This window comes from Hyperoodon ampullatus (genome assembly GCF_949752795.1).
Source record: "Hyperoodon ampullatus genome assembly, chromosome: 8".
Taxonomy (NCBI): Eukaryota; Metazoa; Chordata; class Mammalia; order Artiodactyla; family Ziphiidae; genus Hyperoodon; species Hyperoodon ampullatus.
Genome location: NC_136921.1, coordinates 22,055,014 through 22,075,413, shown reverse-complemented (window position 1 = coordinate 22,075,413; position 20,400 = coordinate 22,055,014). Strand labels below are relative to the sequence as shown.

Sequence of the window (20,400 nt, the reverse complement as noted above, 5' to 3'; positions counted from 1 at the left end):
ATGTTATTCCTTTTAATTCTCTTAATGACTGACCTGATCATATACTTATTTGATTTAAATGCTTGATCTTTATTGTCACCTTATTTTGTTTTATAAATGTGCCATTGACTGTAAACTGTTCGACATTTAAAAATGATTTAACTGCTGATATCTGCAAAATGTTCACCTCTTCAATAAGTAAAATTCTCATAAGGCGTTGATTGAGATCATGAGAAGAATTAAACTGTGAAACATCCTGAATGATGCCTGGGCTCAGCAAAATCATTTGAGATGGTTTTCCAGTCCTTTATATATAATGCGTGACAGCTGAATGAACCTACTGCTCTTTTGGCTCTGTACAATGGAGGGAAAAAACCCACAACAAATGACTTCCTTTCACTTTGTTGGAAACATCTTTGCAGAGAACAGAGGGAGTAAGTAAATGTTAAGTCAGAGGCCAACAAGCACATGGCCCCAGATGTTTGTGACTGCAGCAAGAAGGGAGAGGACTCATTTTATAGGACTTTGGAAGGTGTTGAATGTTTTCTCTAAAGAGATTAAACAAGGAAACACTGCCATGTTCCTCTTACATAACACTTCTGAATCTTGATAACATTTTAATATAACATTAAGGTATTATTGTGTTGACTCATTTTATGTATCGACAGTCTGTACTCCTGTCAGGTGCTGGGTTAATATATAATGTCCCTATTATAAACCTCAAAATCCAGAACAGAAACTTTTGAAATCCAGAATAGACATCTTGTTTTTGAAAACTTCTTGAGATAAATGACAGCCTTTGCCTGACCTGGTATCCTAAGATGGATGGCCTTTCCAATGGCCATTTTTTATTTTATCTGCTAATGAGTATTACTGAGCCTCTGACTAATTCTCAAAAGCATTTTGGTGAATTATAATTAGGGTTGTGATTTACTGAGTATGAACACTGACAGGCCATTCCTTAGGCCTATAATTGATGTAGAAGCAGAGAAAAGCACCCTGATGATCAGCATTTCCTGTATGAGGAGCAGGAGAAAAGGGGGAGTCAAAGTAGATTATTTTTTTAGCCATTTCTGCGTTTTACTTTTATTAAAAATGGCAGGGAAATGCCACCAAAGTTTGGATGAGAGGTCCCTTATCCACATCTCATTCTGATATTCAGTATATTAAAGTATCATCCATCACATCTATTCACTGGTGTTAAATGATTCATTACAGTCAGTGAGCCACAAAATAGTCTAGGTAGAGGGACAGAATTCAGAATTATGGGCCAGACGCACAGGCCATGTAACTGAGTATTCCTAGAAGGGCAAAATCTGGTTCTGTGTATTCACTGGATTTATTAGAAGTTTGGATATGTTTATCTATTACCTGCACTCCTGAACCTTCTGGAGGAAAGAACAGAACAGTCTAACATGTAAATAAGAAAACTAAATCCAGATAGGCCTGCAAATACATAAGGACTTCATTCTTAAATGGAAACTGTGTATTGAGACTCCTACTTCTTTTCTTTGTATCTTTTCTTTTCCATACTGTTATTGCACATGGATTATTGGCTTTGCACTTTTAGTTTCTTTTGAATATTTTTTTCTATAAGATGGCAACTGTGTGTGTGTGTGTGTATGTATTCCATCATATTTCAAGATAAAAATGGGTCTGGAAGCTGTGTTTTTTGCAAAGCAATTCAGCAGTCTCTAGTTGTTTCACGGGTTCCTGGGTGTCAGGACACCCTAAGTTTCAGTCCTTAATCTTTTGTGCTCATTATACTCTTTTCCTTGCAGAATTTATATAATAATTATACGTAATACTATTTATGTAATACTTTATAACACAGTAGACAATTCTCCTCTTCAAATAATTTCTTCTCTCAGTATCTGTGTTGCCTTACCCTCCTTTTTCCTGTCTCCTTGACCATTCCTTCTTGGCCTCCTTTGTCAGCTCCCTTGCCACTGTACAACCTCTGAACGCTGCAGTTCCTAAAAGGCTTGTTCTTGAACCCTTTTTTTCCTACACTGTCTCTATCCTGCCACAGTCCCCTTGCACACACTGTTCGTCCTCCTTGGAACTCCCTTTCCTCCCACCTCTCCTACCTCTCCTGTCTAATTCTTCCTCCTCCTTTTTCTTCTCTACTCCTGTCCATGGACTCCATGTACTGGACCATGTGCTTTTCTCCAGATACACCCTGTGCTTTCCCACCTCTCTTCTTTTTTTTTTTTTTTTTTTTTTAATTTATTGATTTTATTTATTTATTTTTGGCTGTGTTGAGTCCTTGATGCTGCGTGTGGGCTTTCTCTAGTTACAGTGAGCAGGGGCTACTCTTCTTTGTGGTGTGCGGGCTTCTCACTGCGGTGGCTTCTCTTATTGCAGAGCCTAAGCTCTAGGTGCACAGGCTTCAGTAGTAGTGGCTCACGGGCTCTAGAGCACAGTCTCAGAAGTTGTGGCGCACGGGCTTAGTTGCTCCGTGGCATGTGGGATCTTCCCAGACCAGGGCTCGAACCCGTGTCCCCTGCATTGGTAGGCGGATTCTCAACCACTGTGCCACCAGGGAAGCCCCCACCTCTCTTCTTTATACTTTTTGCTCACTCTGTTTTTTGCTGTCTGATGGGCAAATTCTGTTTTTCATTGCCCAGCAAAAATGCCATGTTAATTCATGAAGCTTTCTTTTAATCACCAAAGATTTTTTAAAATTCAGAATAGTTGATATATTTCCGTACCACTCACAGCCCTCTTCACATTTACCTCCTGTTACTATTTTTTGTGTATATGTATTATATCCTCTGTTAGACTGTAAACTTCCCAAGGGTAAGGATCTTTTCTTCACCTTAATTGTATCTCCTATAGAATGTAGCATAGCATTTTATATGTAGCAGTTACACAGTAAATATGTACTAAGCTAAATTAAAATAATCACTAAATCAAGCAAAGAGAAATATTTACATTATAGCTTGCTGAGATTCCTTATTCACATTTCAAAAGAAATGAGAAACTTGGCATCTCCGGGATTACTGCCCTTGGCCTGTAAAGGCTCTTATTTGTCCACAGATATGAAATGCTGAGTGAACTTCATATCAGACTGTCTGAGAAAGCAGGCTGCTTGAGTGGTATAGGAAATATCAAACATTTCTGTTACTTCACGTGGTACTTCGCCTTTCCAGGCTAAAAAAGGGAGATAGCTTCTATTGCTTTGAGTTTCTTGTTGATGGTTTTCTTCTCTGCTTACTAATCAGGGTTCTGTTATTTACCTTGTTTAAAAAGACCCATCCAAACATTCCTTCTCTCCTTTGAACTGTAGTGGATATTAATTCACTGCTGCAGGATACATTGGTAAAGATTTCTGAAATTGCAGGGAAGTGTTTCTTTAATCCCTCAAGTTGGTTAAGTACTTTATTGTAATAGAGATCATAATCTCCTAGTTGGTAGAAAAGATGAAATGGTTACTGGAGATATTTTCTCCAGTATATTTGCTGCAAAATTATTATATTAGAAAATACTTTGTCCAGTTTTTTAATCCTTTTCACATGCTGCAGGATCCTTAGGAAATAAGTTGATGGCACCGCATTTCATGTCTTTCATAAGGCATTGAGCAATGCTCAGGCCACTGTGATTCAGTTAGTGGTCTTGAGCCTTTATAGGCAAGCCTTGAAAGTAGTTTTCATTAGTACTGCATGCACACACACTCATAACTATGAGAATGCTTGGATGAGGCCACGACGATGGCAGACCTGCAGCCTTACAATATCTTGACCATTCAGCACAAACTGCTGAACAGCCAGCTAGCAAGCAGTTTCAGGGGACAAGTGAGAGTGAGCCTTTAGGCCATGACTGTGCACATCCCCTTGGTTTATTCCTCCACACAGGTCATAAGTGTCCATTTTGATCTGCTCAGCAACTTAAGTTCCCTGATGACTTTATGCTTTTATTTTCCTCTGCTTTTATTTTATGAAGAATGTTTGTTTTTTTGTTTATGAGGTAGTCTCAAGTTGCACCCCACCTTGGAAACTATAACATTATTAATGCATTTCCTCTTCCTATAGCATTTATGATGTTGCTTGCTGACCATTATTGTTAAGTATTCATGGCTTTGTAGAGTACTGGGTAACTTAGATACTATTCAGATTCAGCTAAGGGCAGAAGATATGTAGCAATGATTTTCCATTCTAAAAGGATTTTATGAAATTAAGATGAGAGCTGGTCTTTTCTAATTTGACCTGTGATTAGAAGAAGATGGAGTGTCCCTGGCTCATTATTTTTCATTGTGTGACACTGTTTGACATTTATCCTGAGTGGAATTAGGGGAGGGAATAGAAGATCTGTTTTCTATGACTGTATCAGGAAAGGCAGTTTTGAAATACCCAAATGACCCCTGAATTGTGGGGGGAAAATAAAAAGCAGCAACAGCTTAGTGTTTGAAATTCCAAAAGGAACATTTAGCTATAATTCTAAGCATTTTAGAAATTTTATTTCTTGTCAAATGTCAATAAGTGTTATGCAGACTTTCTAAATGTAGACTTTTGAAAGTCAGCGTTTTGCATCTCATCTTTCCTTCCCATCCACCCCCTTACAAGAAAAATGGCTTTTGTTCATATGGACCACGAGGCTTTTGATCATAACACATACTTACAAGCACACAAGAGCATACATTCTCTCTAACAAGCATCACTCAAATCAAGGAAAATAAATTTATTGTCTTATGTTCTAGCAAGTCACCAGTTAATAAATCACATTGAGCAGTTTTTGGATACTAACGAAACACTGTATTTTATGAAGAGCATGGACTGTATCAGAGTCTTCCGGGAAGAAGCCATTCAGGTAATGCTGTCCTGTGTCTTCTTCCTAACCAGTTGGTCACCATCACAGGGGGGAGACATACAGCACCCCACAAATAGGCCTGGGCTTTGGAAATACTCATCCTCACTGGGAAGAAGAAATGACTAACTCATTTTTCTATTGGTGCCATTTCTGAGGAGGAATAAAGATGTGTGGGTTAGTGGGAACTTTTATCCCTGGGAGTTAGCTTTTTATTACACTCTATAGCCCTGGCTTTATGATTTCTATTTAGGGAGCCAATGAAACTTCTATTGTATTGTATTCTATTTGGCTAACTATTTTAGGGAAATGGATGGAAAAAATATAGTTGCGTAATTATTGAGAAGGATTTGATGAAGACAGAAGTAGGGATCTGAATGCCAGGAAAAAAAGACCACTGAAAATTAGTAACTCAGCACTCCTGTCCCACCTTTTGTGGGGTTTTCTGTTTGTTTTTAGTAGTAATATTAGAAAACTCATCTAAAAATCTTCCAAATTATTTCTAGGCTTTTATACATAAACTCTAGACGACAGTGGGCAAGTTGAAATTAGAAAGTATATTTTTAAAGTAGGCACGGTTGTAGTGTACATTAGTTTGTATGTGGGTGCTTATTACATATTTGCTGAGTAAATGAACAAATTACTTCTTGAATTGTTTAGGTAGTTACAAAGAATGATAAGAAAATGAGAAAATTGTTCAAATTAGAATGGGATAAAATATTCAGAGGTAGATAATCCAAGTTCCCTACAGATAAAAAAAACAAAATTTTGGCAAAGTAGAGTCAGTATAAGACTAAGGATGACTCAGTCAGGTGGAGAAAGATTTGCTTAAATGAAAAGGTAGTGAAAATGTTTTTTTAGCACCCCTACCCCATGTCCCCCCGCCACAGGCTGGATGGAGGGTCTGATAACACTTCTTGCCACCACATGTCCTATAGAGTACCAGGTCATTGGATTCCAAAAAAGAGAGAGAGAGAAGGAGATGGAGGAGGATCCAAAGAGACTTTAGAGACATATCAGTCAATCTTAATGACCTTTTTAAACTAAAAATGTAAAAAGAAAGTAAGTTGGGAAAATGTGACTGGTTATTTGCTCCTGTTATTAATTTTTTGTGAGTATTTTAATAAGTCTGTATATTTTAGATATTGCATACTGAAATATTTATAGATGAGCTAATGTGATTGAAATTTGCTTCAAAACAATCCAAGAGTTGTGGGAGAAGTTGAGGGTATAGATGAAACAAGATTAGCCGACTTAACAGTTATGGAAGCTGGGTGATGGGTACACAAGCATCCCACTAAATTACTCTGTCTTTATTGACTTTGTCTGTATTAAAACTTAAAAAACAAAGTACCAGGCCACCAAAAAAGCTGTGTGGCTGTGGAAATTTCTGTGCCTTCAACAGATGGAAAGATTCTGGCTCCCAGCAAATGAAGGTGAAATTTGAAATGCCAGTTTCCCATTTACCAAAGAAGAACATTTTATATATTTTTAATAAATATGGTGGATTCTTGTATAAGTACTGCTTTGGTCTGGGGCTGAATTACGTTTCTGGATGAGCTCTGACCTGCCACCTCCTCTACCTCCACATGCTACCACAGTTTTCAGAAGAGCAGCACTTTAACAGTTTCCTGAAAGCCCTTCGAGAGAAAGTGGAAGTTAAACAATTAAATCATTTCTGGGAAATTGTCATCCAGGGTAAGGTGTCATTTGTCTTTTTATCCAAATATTTACGCTATTTTTTCCTAAGTATAAATTCTAAATATAAATTATATTGTGTGATGTGTTATGTGAGGACCTGATAACTTTCCATGTGGATTTTTCCATGTGGATCTGGGAAATGCTCAGGATTCAGTGAACTAAAAATTTTGCTTAATAAGCATAAATACAAAGTGATAAATAATAAGTAAACATATAACTCCCATCTTAAACTCGTTGTGCAGCATGACCCTTTCAGAGATTACGCCTTCCTGTTTGATGAGTAAAGAAGCTGTGCAGGCAGACATTGCCCCCTTTCTCCGATTCTTAGACCTGTCAGTCCTGCTGGATCCACAGCACTTTCACTGACCTCCCCCATATTTTCCCCTCCTCTGCCTTTCATTGCCGTGTTCTTTGGCTTTCCATATCAGCTGACCAGCATCTTCATGCACCAAAGCCATTCAGTTCCTCACTTATTCACAGTGACCAATGCAAATTAATCGTAGAAAGAGGGCAAATCTTTCAATTTTAGGCTTGATGTTTGATTTCCATCATGTCCTTTGCCCATTTTCTTTAACCTGACTTGATTTTCTTTCAGAACCAAAATATAAGATATTACCTATTAAAAGTACATATTATGAAAACAGTGATGTTGCAAAGTATGAAACTTTGTACTTGAAGTAGAGCCCCCCAAACTAGTTTCAACCTGTCTTTCTATGCAAATTCTGTATAAAAGGAGTTGCATTCCTATCTATCCAGCTTCTAACAGGCAGCTTTTCATCACTCAGGAAACCATTTCTCTGACAGTTAATTTTTCAGCCCTTTAACTTCTACACTGGGGAGCAAAAGCTATTAGAATAGGTGGTGAGTGGGGCTCATTCAAATCGCTTTTGTCTCTCTGCTGCCGACCCAGTAGATGAAAGAGTTTGGTTTTGGTATTTATTGAATGCCTCTAGCATATTGCTTGCTGAAAAGAAACTGGCAGGACACACACAAGATACATATTTTCTAAGAGCCTATAACCTATTGAGAGAATACACATGACCTGTGCCATTTCTAGGTGCAAATGGATGTTAAATGCATGTGTTTTTCTAAAGCATTTCATGCATCAGCCATTTGAGGCAGAAGAAAATCTTAGGAAAAAGAGAAAACTAAAGGATAAATTTTCTATCCTTGATTTGCTCTCACTGAGCTAAAATCTCGATGTACTGTGCTAAATGATATACAAGGCCATTCATTGTAAGAGTATGTTTCCTCCTGACCTTAGCTCTCTTGCCATTCCATCAATAGCCAGTAACACTACTAGAAGTCAAAATGTCTGCAGATTCCCATATTTGGTACCTCATGGGTTGGGACCAAAGTATAGTCATTCAATTTTCATTTATTTACGGAGCTCCTGCTATGTACTACATTGAGGGGAATATAAAGATGAATAAAGCACAGTCCCTACCCTAGAGAAAAGTATAATCTGTTAGGAGGGATAAAATATATACGAATAGTTATACAGGATACGATGTGATGAGAGCCATTTCAAAGGGATAAACAAACTGATCTGAGAGTTCTAAAGGGGAGAGTCAATCAAGAAAGACTGCACACAGCCGGTAGCATTTGCGACGTGCCCTTCATTTTATATAAGCAAAAATAGGAGAAAGGGTAACATAAGATGGGAGGAGCAATGTGAGTTGAGTGCCTTTAATAAAGTTTTATATTTCTTATAGAGAAGAGCGCCTTGATAGTTCTAAAAATCTCCAGCGCAAAGATGGGAGGAGGTGTGGTGGAAAGGAAGGTGGGATTGGGATTGATTCTTTGTACTTGAATTTTACTCTGTGAATTACTTTCTAGATGGAATTACTCTGATCACCAAAGATGAAGCCTCTGGAAGCTCTGTTACTGCTGAGGAAGCCAAAAAGGTATTGAGGGGTAGCTCCCTGTCTTTAGATGAATTATTGCAGTGGATATTATTTTCTTGATGCCCATTCTTTCTTTGTTGTTTTTTAAATTTCATTTATTTATTTATTTGTTTGTTTATTTACCTATCTATTTATTTATTTATTTATGGTTGCGTTGGGTCTTCGTTGCCGCGTGCAGGCTTTCTCTAGTTGCAGCGAGCAGCGGCTACTCTTCATTGCAGAGCATGGGCTCTAGGTGTGTGGGCTTCAGTAGTTGTGGTTTGCGGGCTCTAGAGCACAGGCTCAGTAGTTGTGGCACACAGGCTTAGTTGCTCCACGGCATGTGGGATCTTCCCGGACCAGGGCTCAAGCCCATGTCCCCTGCATTGGTAGGCAGATTCTTAACCACTGCGCCACCAGGGAAGTCCCGATGCCCACTCTTTCTTGAAGAAGTAAAATTCTAAGGGTAACTAGATTAGTATTTCTGGAACTCAGTACCTCTATAGTTCCTGGTCCATAGTATACACCACGCTTAGCCTAGGCCCTGGTTAAGGCTAGGAAATCTATCCAGCCCAGTGATTCCCACCCAGGCCACCCGTTAGTCACCTGGGGAGCTATTTAAAAAGAAAAAATACTGATGACAGGTACCTCTCTCTCTCCCCTGAGGTTCTGTTGGTCTTAGAAGGGTTTGGGGCATGATTTTGAGTTTTTAAAGCCCCTCAGATGATTGTGAACAAGGTAGAACAGTAGTGGTATTCTAACATAGGGCATATCTAGGTCTTTACAGTAGAACACCCCATGAATGCAGACCCCATGATCTTCACATTGACACAAATGGTCAATATGCTTGGTGTCTTCCTGCTTGATGTATGAGCATTGAATCTGATTTCAGTTATGAGTCAAAAACATAGCTATTTAGCTCAGTAGTCTTTCATTATACCTCAGATTTGTGATGAAAGTTTAATGAAATTAAATTGAGTAGCTCAAAGTATATGGTTCGTAGCATTCAGTGTCACTTATAGTGACTGGTTGACCCGGCCCTGCTAGTACCACACCTGGCAGCTGTCAGTTATGTGCTAAGCCTGTGCTGTTTGCTAGGCACTGTGCTCGATGATAAGACAGCACCCTGCCCTCTAGAAACTCAAACAGCTGGTTACAAGGTAGTAGAAGGAAAAACTGGAGACTCAAAAATTAACTACCAAGCTAAGGGAGAGCTTGGTCTGGGACTGGTGGACAGTAATCTAAGGAAATGGCAGAAACAAGGCTGGAGATGTTCATCTACGGCTAAATTCAAGCCAAATTTTAAATACCTTGAATTTTCAGCTCAATAAATGCACTTGGCAAAAACCATAATATTGTTTGGCAGAGGAGTTAGAGTATACAAGGATTTTTATTAAGCACTTTGCCTGGCAAAAGCATTTTGTTAAAGAACAGATATGGCCCCTGCTTTCAGGAAGTAAGATCCCAGAATTTAAAAAGCATACTCCATGTTGTCTTCTTAGATAAGCTGCCCACGGCCCTGGATCCTGGGATAGGAAGAGCCTGGGCGAACAGAGGCCAAGCCCTCTGCACTGTTAACCACAGTCCCCACGAGAGTTACGTCCAGTGAGGCATACATAGTAGATGAATATTTATGAAGTACGATTACACAGAGGCCTTTTTTGCTTAATTTTAAACTTCATAGTAAGCATCAGTTAATGAAGGTTTCCACATACTTGAGGTGCTCAAGTAGGAGCAGCCATTTTCAGAGGAAGGATGTGAGGAATTCTGCCTCCTCGCCGCTACCAGGTTGGGATTAGAAGGCCACATGGACTGCTATATAAGAGTAGAAAACGTCACTCGTCTTGTTAACTATCTTTTGGCTAGATGGGCTGATGTTAGGGCCTAGTTAAAGTGAAGCTATCCATCCTCATGCTTCAAGGGGAAATAATTGAATTTTTAAACTTGTATAAGCTCAATAAAGCAGTCATGTTAAAAAGGATTAAAAAAAAAAAAAGCATACTCCAAGGTGCTGATTATTGTCTCAGAAGGGGTTCAATGGTGTCAGTACCCCCTTCTGCCACAGTCAGGACTGAGTACCTTGGGCTTCAGAGTGCCACTTAACTGGTTCTATTCCTATTTGTTATTTTATACAATGGCACGATAATCTTTCCCCCTTGAACTAGGATGCATCATTCAGGACTCTCCGGAGAGACAGAACCAATAGAATGCGTGTGTGTCTGTGTGTGTATGTATGGGGGTGGTGGGGACTGATTTATTTTAAGGAATTGGCTCACACAATTGTTGGGACTGGCAAATCTGAAATTTGTAGAGCAGGCCAGCAAGTTGGAAATTCAGGCAGGATTTCTCTATGACAGCCCAGAGGCAGAATTCCTTCAACTGATTGGATGAGGCCTACCAACATTACCAAGGATAACCTTCTTTACTTAAAGTCAGCTGATTGTAAATTTTAGTCTCATTTACAAAATGCCTTCACAGAAACCTCTAGACTAGTGTTTGACACAGCAGCTGGTCACCATAGTGTAGCCAAGTTGACACATAAAATCACATCGGGTGAAAGCTTATCAATCAGTTTTTGCTAAACAGGTAAAATAAGTCAAGGCAAATAATTTTAGTCATTGCATTAAAAAAAAAAACAACCTATCATCCAGGTGAGAGTTGAGTACACATTACAGTTTTGGGAGGAAGAGGAAAACACTGACCTAAAAACGGTAGTCTTTCCTCCCAGCAGTACCTCTTAACCAAAGGTGTCACAGCTAAGTGACTCCAGAAAATTAGAAAAGAAAGAAATCTAGGAAGGGATAGTGTGCTGCTTGCAAATGTGTGGGGCTTAGTCTTTGTTGCAAATGTAGTATCATCTTTGGAATTTAAGGGCACAGAGCCTAACCATCAGGAATTTTAATGTCTTGTAATGAAGCTGCAGAGAGGAGTTTCAGTTAAGACTAGATATGGGCTGGTGTCCTTACATGATTCTAATATCAACAGAACTGATTTCAGTTGGTTGCGGTTTAAGACAACTCTGAAAACATCACCATGTTTGAATAGGAAGAAAACATGATAAACACAGCAGAGTGGAGCCCATTGTTGTGATTCACCCTCAGCGCACACTCTGTCCTGTCTGACTTGCAGTTATGCTTTTGTGTCTGCTTCAGTATCACATGAACCCTTCATTTTTTTTTCAGAATGAAAACTTAATCCTTTATATTAAAAATATTTTTAAATGGCACCTGTTGATTTTTGGAGAGAAATGTGGAAGGGAAAGTGTATATACAGATGATAATGGGGAGAATTAGTGAGATTCTGGCTCAAGGAAGTTGATTCCTTGTGGTTTTAATAGGAGAGACATGCTTTAGCTTTTTCTCTTAGGTAAGTTATGGAAGTGTAATCACTTTTGGCCATACACTAAAATATTCATTTACATTTTCTTCAAAGCAAGTGTTTTTATTTATTTATTTAAACTTATTTGTTTTTTGTATCTTTGGCTGCGTTGGGTCTTCGTTGCTGCACACGGGCTTTCTCTAGTTGCGGCGAGCGGGGGCTACTCTTCATTGCAGTACGTGGTCTTCTTACTGCAGTGGCTTCTCTTGTTGCGGAGCACAGGCTCTAGGCATGTGGGCTTCAGTAGTTGTGGCACACGGGCTTAGTAGTTGTGGCTCGCGGGCTCTAGAGCGCAGGCTCAGTAGTTGTGGCACACGGGCTTAGTTGCCCCGCAGCATGTGTGATCTTCCTGGACCAGGGCTCAAACCCGTGTCCCCTGCATTGGCAGGCATATTCTTAACCACTGCGCCACCAGGGAAGTCCCAAAGCAAGTGTTAAGTTTGGCCACTTACCAAATAATCATTTAAGGAAACTTGGCTATAATCAGAGATTGGAGAACAATCCTCGTAGTCCATTAAAATTCTTTCAAGATATTTACCATAAATTATTTAAAGTTAGCAACTGTCACATTATTGCTATTAAATGTTGATGATTTGAAAGGAAATAATTATTCAGGATGTCCATTTTAAATGAAAATTAAATCATAACTTTACACTTGTACGTCTTAAGGAGAGCTGTTTCCCTCCAGTGTATTCTAGAAATATGTGGATTTTATGATTCTTTGAGAAATATAGGTACGTCAGCCTTGCTGCAGAAATAGAAAGTTCTTTCATGACAAGCGTAGACAGTCACTTTTCTTTTCAATAACTGATACCTCTTTCATTTCGAAGCCTAGACATAAATATTACCCCTCTTTTTCATTCATGTTTATTGTCATTATAACCTGTGAATTCTTTCATTTAACTTTTCTGTTTCTAGTTTTTATTGTTAGACATGCCATTAATGTTTGATGTTTGATAAGGTCTTTTATATTTTTTTTCCTCCAGCTTTATTTTATTTATTTATATTTATTGAATTAACATTGGTTTATAACATTATGTAAATTTCTATGTACAACATTATATTTCGACTTCTGTATACACTACGGCATGCTCACCACCAAAAGTTTAGTGTCCATTCATCCCCATACAGTTGACTCCCTCTGCCCATTTTGCCCTCCCCTCATGCCTTCCCTTCTGGTAACCACCACTCTATTCTCTGTATCTGTGTGTTTGTTTTTGTTTAGTTTGGTTTGTTCATTTATTTTGTTTTGTTTTTGTTTTATATTCCACATATGAGTGAAATCATACACTATTTGTCTTTCTCTATCTGACTTATTTCTCTTAGCATAATACTCTCAAGGTCCATCATTCAAAAAGATATATACACTTCTTTGTTCACTGCAGCATTATTTACAATAACCAAGATATGGAAAAAACCTAAGTGCCCATCGTTGATGAATGGATAAAGATGTGGTATACATATACAATGGAATACTCCTTAGCCATAAAAAGATGGAAATTCTGCCATTTGCGACAACATGGATGGGCCTTGATAGCTCCTGTGCACCCTTCCTCCGTCAGCTCATTTCACAGGGCATGGCTCTGTGGTGGGTAGGAGATGTGCCTGTTTATCCTGGCACATTCCAGGAGCATCTGGGAACCACAGTCAGTGAGAGACCTGGACTTATGAAAGGTCGAGATAAGCTGATTCTTCATTTGAAGTTTATCTTCTTTATTAAAAAAAAAAAGTTTCTTTTAAGTTTTTCCTACTAACCTGTGTTAGAGTTAGAACAGTGGTTCTCAGTCAAGGGTGATTTTGTTCCCCAGGAGACATTGCCATTGTCCAGAGATTCTGGGTGGTTACAGCAGGTGGTGTGCTACTGCCTCCTAGTGGGTGCAGGCCCCCACAACAAAGGATGCTGCTGCTGAGAAGCCCTGGGCTAAAAGAATTTAAACAAGTCAGAGCCTTTACTAAGGCGGAGGATACTGGCTTAAGTTGTGTAGAATTTTATTCAGCTGGAATGAATCCTCATGATCTCCTAGCTGAGTTTTTATTTCTTAAAACTGAAAGCTTACAAGAAAGCCTGATAGATAAAACAGAGAAAGGTGATGCTTCTCACTTGATGGGCAGTGGGAGTGGCAAATTGGGGTGACCCATGCCCACGGGACTTGGAAGAACCCTCACGACCTCAAGGAACAGAACCTGAAAAATACTGATCTAGTCCAAACTCCTTATTTTATATATGAAGAAACTTAGGGCTGAGACATAAAATGATGTGTCTGAGATCTCATAGTAAGTCACTGGCCAGGAATCCAGTTGGACTGACTCCCAGTCCTCCATTCTTTTTACTCCATATTAAGAGCACAGAGGGAAAAGAGGATTTCTTCCCATGGCTTTGGAATATTGTTTCTTACGGGATTCCAGGATGCTGAGCTATGTCTAAACAATCATTTGATACAAAATCTATAGGGGAGAAAGCGTCATTTTAGCACTTGTTTTCCTTATAGCTGCCTAATCTAGCCTTCTTTTTTGTTGTTGACATTTATTGATTTTTCCATCGTAGCATCACAGATGCTCAAAGCTTAGTGATCTGGTCATTTTCTAGATGCAGTTTAGAGATGTGAAGTTGACTTTCTCAGTGTCTCACAACAAGTTCATGGCTAGCTGAATTGCCTAGAGCCCAGACCCTGGATTCCTACTATAGTCATCTCCATGCCTCCGCCTTAGAATGCCACCAGCTGCATGTACATAAAGAAAAGAGGCTCATGCTCCCTCTTTCAAAAGAGATCTCCAAAACCTTGTGAAGGATTATAAGATAAAATTTAAGAATCATTTCTTGAGAACAATTTTCTCTAACTGCTGGCCACTGTTGGACCCCATGACATTTTTCTTTGCTCTTTTCCACTTTCCTTTTCTGCCTTAAATCTCTAGTGTAATTGTTCTGTATGTTAGTATGAGAAAAGCGATAATTAAAATATCACAGTGTTACCTTATATTTGTTTAGAGCTTGATACTTTTAAGATACAATTTAAAATTTTTTTGAGGTGGAACATACAGTAAATGCACAAATCTTAAATGTGTACACTGATAAAATTCTTACATGCTCATATATCTGAGTACCCACCACCCAGATCAAAATAAAGAGCATTTCCAACACCTCAGAAGGCTCCCTGATGACATCTGTCACTTGAGAGTCATTTTGCCTGTCTTAACCTTCACATAATTGGAATCATGCCTTTTATGATTTATCCATGGTGTTAAAATTATTCATTCTTTATTATAGCTAGGTAGTATTCGCTTTTATGGCTGTACCACAATTTATTCATCCATTCTCCTAATGATAGACATTTGATTGTTTCCAAACTTTGGGAATTGTGAATAAAAATGCTGTGGGTATTCTTACACCTCTCATTTGGTAGACATGTATTGGGTATATTCCTAGGAATAGGAACATAAAATCTACAGTACCACAAAGCATTTTTGTATACTTTATTTTACCTGAGAAGCAATACAACCCCATGAAATAGATAGGGTCAGTAGTAGTAGTCCCATCTTATTTTTGAGGAAGAGTAGTTATAGAGAGGCCAGGTGGCTTGCCCAGGGTTACTGAGGAACGGGCAGTGCTTAGGTTATGGTTCTTTCCTCCACACTAGTTTGCAGGATTTCTCTGCAGCACTGTATTGCCTTTATAGCATGAAAATAGCATTAATGAAACCTAAGTGTGTGTCATTTTAGACAAAATACATGCGAGCAGATTTTCATTCTTCCTGATGCTTTTGTGTATCTGGATTATGGGTGATTCTTTGGAATCACCTGATGGTGTTGGAATAAGCCCGGTGGAAGCCATGTGTTTTCAATTTGGGGATTGGTAAGGGTCTGAGGACAAGCCGATTTTTAGTTTTTAGTCTTGTGGAGGAATAGGACTGAAAGCTTCTATATAGAGGTTATTGATGCAGTTTCTCTGCTTGTGGCCAGGATTGTATTTCGGTGTACCTGAGAAGTAGCAGTTTATCCATTTCATAAAGATCTCCAAGTAAGGAGGTTCTTTCTTGGTAACCCCAAGTAAGTGATGTGGGTTTGAGGATGGAGGACTGTGTCACACAACTGTTCTTTCTGTTTATTCTCTGCTTTTTCAGCATATTGCAGAGAGAAAGAACATAAGAAAAGTCAAGAGTTGACTTGTGCCCCTTTCGGCTGTGTTCAGAGAACCTGTTGCTTTTATTGAGAAAACAGGCCAGTCGAATTCTCTGCTTTATCTCTAGCTTCCCTGTCACTGCACAGCCTGGAAATTACTTGTAGTTAAAAACTTTGATGGTAAGGAGTGATATGATATGTGTAAGAGATCAGCCTCGCCTGGGGCTTTGGGGAGGATAATGGATGGCAGCCCAGCTTTTAGCTGTAATTTGCTTGAGCAGAAATGTGAAGCAGATCTGTCAGGAAATCAGTTGCAGATGTTTAGCACTTGATGGAAATGGAAGTTTGCTGCCATTCCTTTCTTCCTAGAGCTTGGCCTCATCTCAGAGACATGCCATTTGTGTTTAATTATATATACCATGGTCATACTGTGCAGACAGTCCTATCTTCATTTATCCTATAATTGCAGTGTGAAAGGGGCTTTTGCAGGTGAGGAAGGAATGGGAATTAGAGCTTTTAGAGGCTGTGTGCCAAAAAACATTAGGAATTTTCTAGATTCATCAATAAATACCTACCATGTATCAGGTTTCTAAGGGATGATAAAAGATATACTGGACTACAGAAACACTGAGACCATGGAGCTTGTGTTTGAAGGTGCTGGTCGATTGTAGCCCCCCAGAGGCGTATGGTAAGACACAGCTCTACCTTTTATTCACTTCTCACCAGCTGGATAAGTCTTTGTCCTTTGCGCTGGTATTCTTGCTGCAGGGAAAACCATGTGGGGGTTAATGATCGTGAGTAGGAGAGGAGAGGAACAAAATAAAAAATATTTTTTAATATTGATAATAATTAGAATCATAAGTAAAGATTAATTTGGGAATCTAAGAGCAGGGTTTAAGCTTTAGACGTAAACCATATGCAAATACGGTGTGAATTTCTTATTCATGTATCTCTATGTGGCCCTCAGATATCTTTATTAAAAATCAACCAGAATAGGGCTTCCCTGGTGGCGCAGTGGTTGAGAGTCCGCCTGCCGGTGCAGGGAACATGGGTTCGTGCCCCGGTCCGGGAAGATCCCACATGCCGCAGAGCGGCTGGGCCCGTGAGCCATGGCCGCTGAGCCTACGCGTCCGGAGCCTGTGCTCCGCAGCGGGAGAGGCCACAGCAGTGAGAGGCCTGCGTACCGCAAAAAAAAAACAACAATCAGAATAAATAGAATTGATATGGATGCTGCGTTACAGTTCTGTTCCAGGCTGTGTGCCCACTGCTAGCATTTTCTGTCCCCTAAACCATACATAGATGCCCAGCGCTGAACACAGTCCAGTTCAGGGTCAACAGAGGGCTATGGAAAGATTTGTAAATGTCCTTAGAAGAAGAAAAATTCCTTAATCTCTCAATCAAAATTGAAATTAATGAATGATGAGACGGTTTTGACTGAGGAGGAAAAAGTCCAGGAGGGATGTTGAGTCAAAAACAAACTATCAGGGACCTCCCTGTCGGTGCAGTGGTTAAGAATCCGCCTGCCAATGCAGGGGACACGGGTTCAAGCCCTGGGCCAGGAAGATCCCACATGCCACGGAGCAACTAAGCCCGTGCGCCACAACTACTGAGCCTGTGCTCTAGAGCCTGAGAGCCACAACTACTGAAGCCCACGCACCTAGAGCCCGTGCTCCGCAACAAGAGAAGCCAGTGCAATGAGAAGCCCGCGCACCGCAACGAAGAGTAGCCCCCATTCGCTGCAGCTAGAGAAAGCCTGCGCACAGCAATGAAGGCCCAACACAGCCAAAAATAAATTAATTAATTAAAAACAAACAAACAAAAACCTGTCATGGCCATGTCCAAGGTGCTAACAAGGCCTATTTATAGATCTTAGGTTTCCGAGGCCTCCATTATATCCATTGTACCATAGAAATCACAGGGATATATAGGGAAAGCGGTTCTTGCCATGCTTTCATGTCGAGAAAGTGAGGAAAGTGTATATGAGTACACCTTTCCTTCTTGGGTGGAGCTACTACAGGAGCAAGTGGGCCGAAAGGCTCGCTCACTGCCTGCAGGCTCCATGCACACTGACCCTGAGGGATGCTTGCCAGGAGAGGCGTGCCTCACCTCCCACCTCCCCTTTTAAAAACACTCACTCCTGCAGCCTTGTCTCTGCCACCATGTTATGTACTTACGCTACAAGAAGATCAACTCTGGTGTGAGGATGGATAAGTGGTTCATAGAAACTAGCTCTTAGATGCAGTTACCACACACCTAAAAGGATAAGAGTCCCCACTGCTGTCTCTTGGAGGGACAGGATGGAGGGCAGGAATGTTCAGATAGTCTTCAAGGGCACTCACTGCCCTTTTAAAATCTGAGTTGCATTCCTAGATCCTTGCAAACTTCAATTCAGGGCCCTTGCTTTTCTACCTATCTGCCTTTTAGAAGTTCCAAGTCTAGAACACTGATGCTAAGCAGAAGTGTACACTAGAAGTTTTCTCATCCACCTTCCTGTTTTCAAACAATTTCTAACAGAAATTTAAAGATTGCCAGAAAAAGAATTGAACAGTCTCCCAAGCTCACCCATTTTTGTGTTTCACATTTCTAAAAGAAGTCCTTCCTTTTACCTTTCGTGTCCTCAGTGAAATTGAGGAGTAGATGGTTATAATCTTGAAGTCCAGACACTTGATTCTTAATGCTCTCTTCAAAAGAGGCAGAGACATGCTGGTTTGGGGTGTTTGGTTCTTTTCTGAACCCTCATGAGCCCACATGCCCCCTGTGGAAGCAGAAGTGGGAATATCTGCTGTCCTCGGTGCCTGATGTAGGACCCTCCGCATGCTCACTGCCTTGGCGAGCCGTGTCATTTCCTCCCTCTCGTCAAGAACTTTCTCTGTGACTAGTTAGTGGACTATTCAACCTCAAAATTGGTCCTCTCATCCAGAGCCAAATGAAGGAGCGTACGTCAAGATGATGTTTCTTTTGGGCCATTTGCATCCGTTCCTCCATTAAAGGAGGCAAAAACATCCTTTTGGTATCGTGCCTGACTTCTCTTCACAGTTTCTGGCCCCCAAAGAGAATCCAGATGAAGACACAGCAGCTGTATGTGAGGAAGGTGGTGACGTGGATGATTTGGTAAGTACTTTTAATGTATAGCAGGTGTTCTAACGCTTGAACTTGCCTAAGCTGTAAATACAGCCACAAAGCCTGCTTATTATAGACTTGCTTCTTATTTTCTCTTTTTTTTTAAATAGATATTTATTGGAATATAATTGCTTCACAATACCATGCTAGTTTCTGTTGTACACCAAAGCGCATCAGCCATATGCATACACATGTCCCCATATCCCCTCCCTCTTGAGCCTCCCTCCCACCCTCCCTATCCCACCCCTCTAGGTCATGGCAAAGCACCAAGTTGATCTCCCTGTGCTATGCTGCTGCTTCCCACTAGCTAACTATTTTACATTTGGTAGTGTATATATGTCAATGCTACTCTCATTTCGCCCCAGCTTCCCCCTCCCACCCCATGTCCTCAAGTCCATTCTCTATATCTGCATCTTTATTCCTGCCCTGCAACTAGGTTCATCAGTACCTTTTTTCTTTTTTCTTTTTTTTTTTTAGATTCCATATATATGCGTTAGAATACAGTATTTGTTTTTGTCTTTCTGACTTACCTCACTCTGTATGACAAACTCTAGGTCCACCCACCTCACTACAAATAACTCAATTTCATTTCTTTTTATGGCTGAGTAATATTCCATTGTATATATGTGCCACATCTTTATCCATTCATCTGTCGATGGACATTTAGGTTGCTTCCATGTCCTGGCTATTGTAAATAGTGCTGCAGTGAACATTGTGGTACATCTCTCTTTTTGAATTATGGTTTTCTCAGGGTATATGCCCAGTAGTGGGATCGCTGTGTCATGTGGTAGTTCTATTTTTAGTTTTTTAAGGAACCTCCATACTGTTTTCCATAGTGGTTGTATCAATTTACATTCCCACCAACAGTGCAAGAGGGCTCCCTTTTCACCACACCCTTTCCAGCATTTATTGTTTCTAGATTTTTTGATAATAGCCGTTCTGACGGGTATGAGGTGATACCTCACTGTAGTTTTGATTTGTATTTCTTTAATAATTAATAATGTTGAACATCTTTTCATGCGCCTCTTGGCCATATGTATGCCTTCCTTGGTGAAATGTCTGTTTAGGTCTTCCACCCATTTTTTAATTGGTTTGTTTGCTTTTTTGTTATTGAGCTGTATGAGCTGTTTGTATACTTCGTAGATTAATCCTTTGTCTGTTGTATCACTTGCAAATATTTTCTCCTATTCTGAGGGTTGTCTTTTTATCTTGTTTATGGTTTCCTTTGCTGTGCAAAAGCTTTTAAGTTTAATTAAGTCCCATTTGTTTATTTTTGGTTTTATTTCCGTTACTGTAGGAGGTGGGTCAAAAAGGATCTTGCTGTGGTTTATGTCAGAGAGTGTTTTTCCTATGTTTCCCTTTAAGAGTTTTATAGTGTCTGGTCTTACATTTAGGTCTTTAATCCATTTAGAGG

At 39.9% G+C, this 20,400-nt stretch overlaps 1 protein-coding gene across 1 annotated transcript in view; it reads left to right on the top strand.

Annotated features, from left to right (window-relative positions):
- The window catches only part of XRCC5 (X-ray repair cross complementing 5), a gene marked incomplete at its 5' end in the record, with an annotated part of 96,708 nt that overhangs the window by 71,857 nt on the left and 4,451 nt on the right, over window positions 1-20,400 (top strand). Inside the window, 4 exons of the mRNA XM_079710166.1 lie at window positions 4,679-4,788; window positions 6,387-6,483; window positions 8,326-8,393; window positions 18,903-18,977. Of these exons, the coding sequence (XP_079566292.1) occupies window positions 4,679-4,788; window positions 6,387-6,483; window positions 8,326-8,393; window positions 18,903-18,977 (350 nt within the window). The remainder of the gene's footprint in view (window positions 1-4,678; window positions 4,789-6,386; window positions 6,484-8,325; window positions 8,394-18,902; window positions 18,978-20,400) is intronic.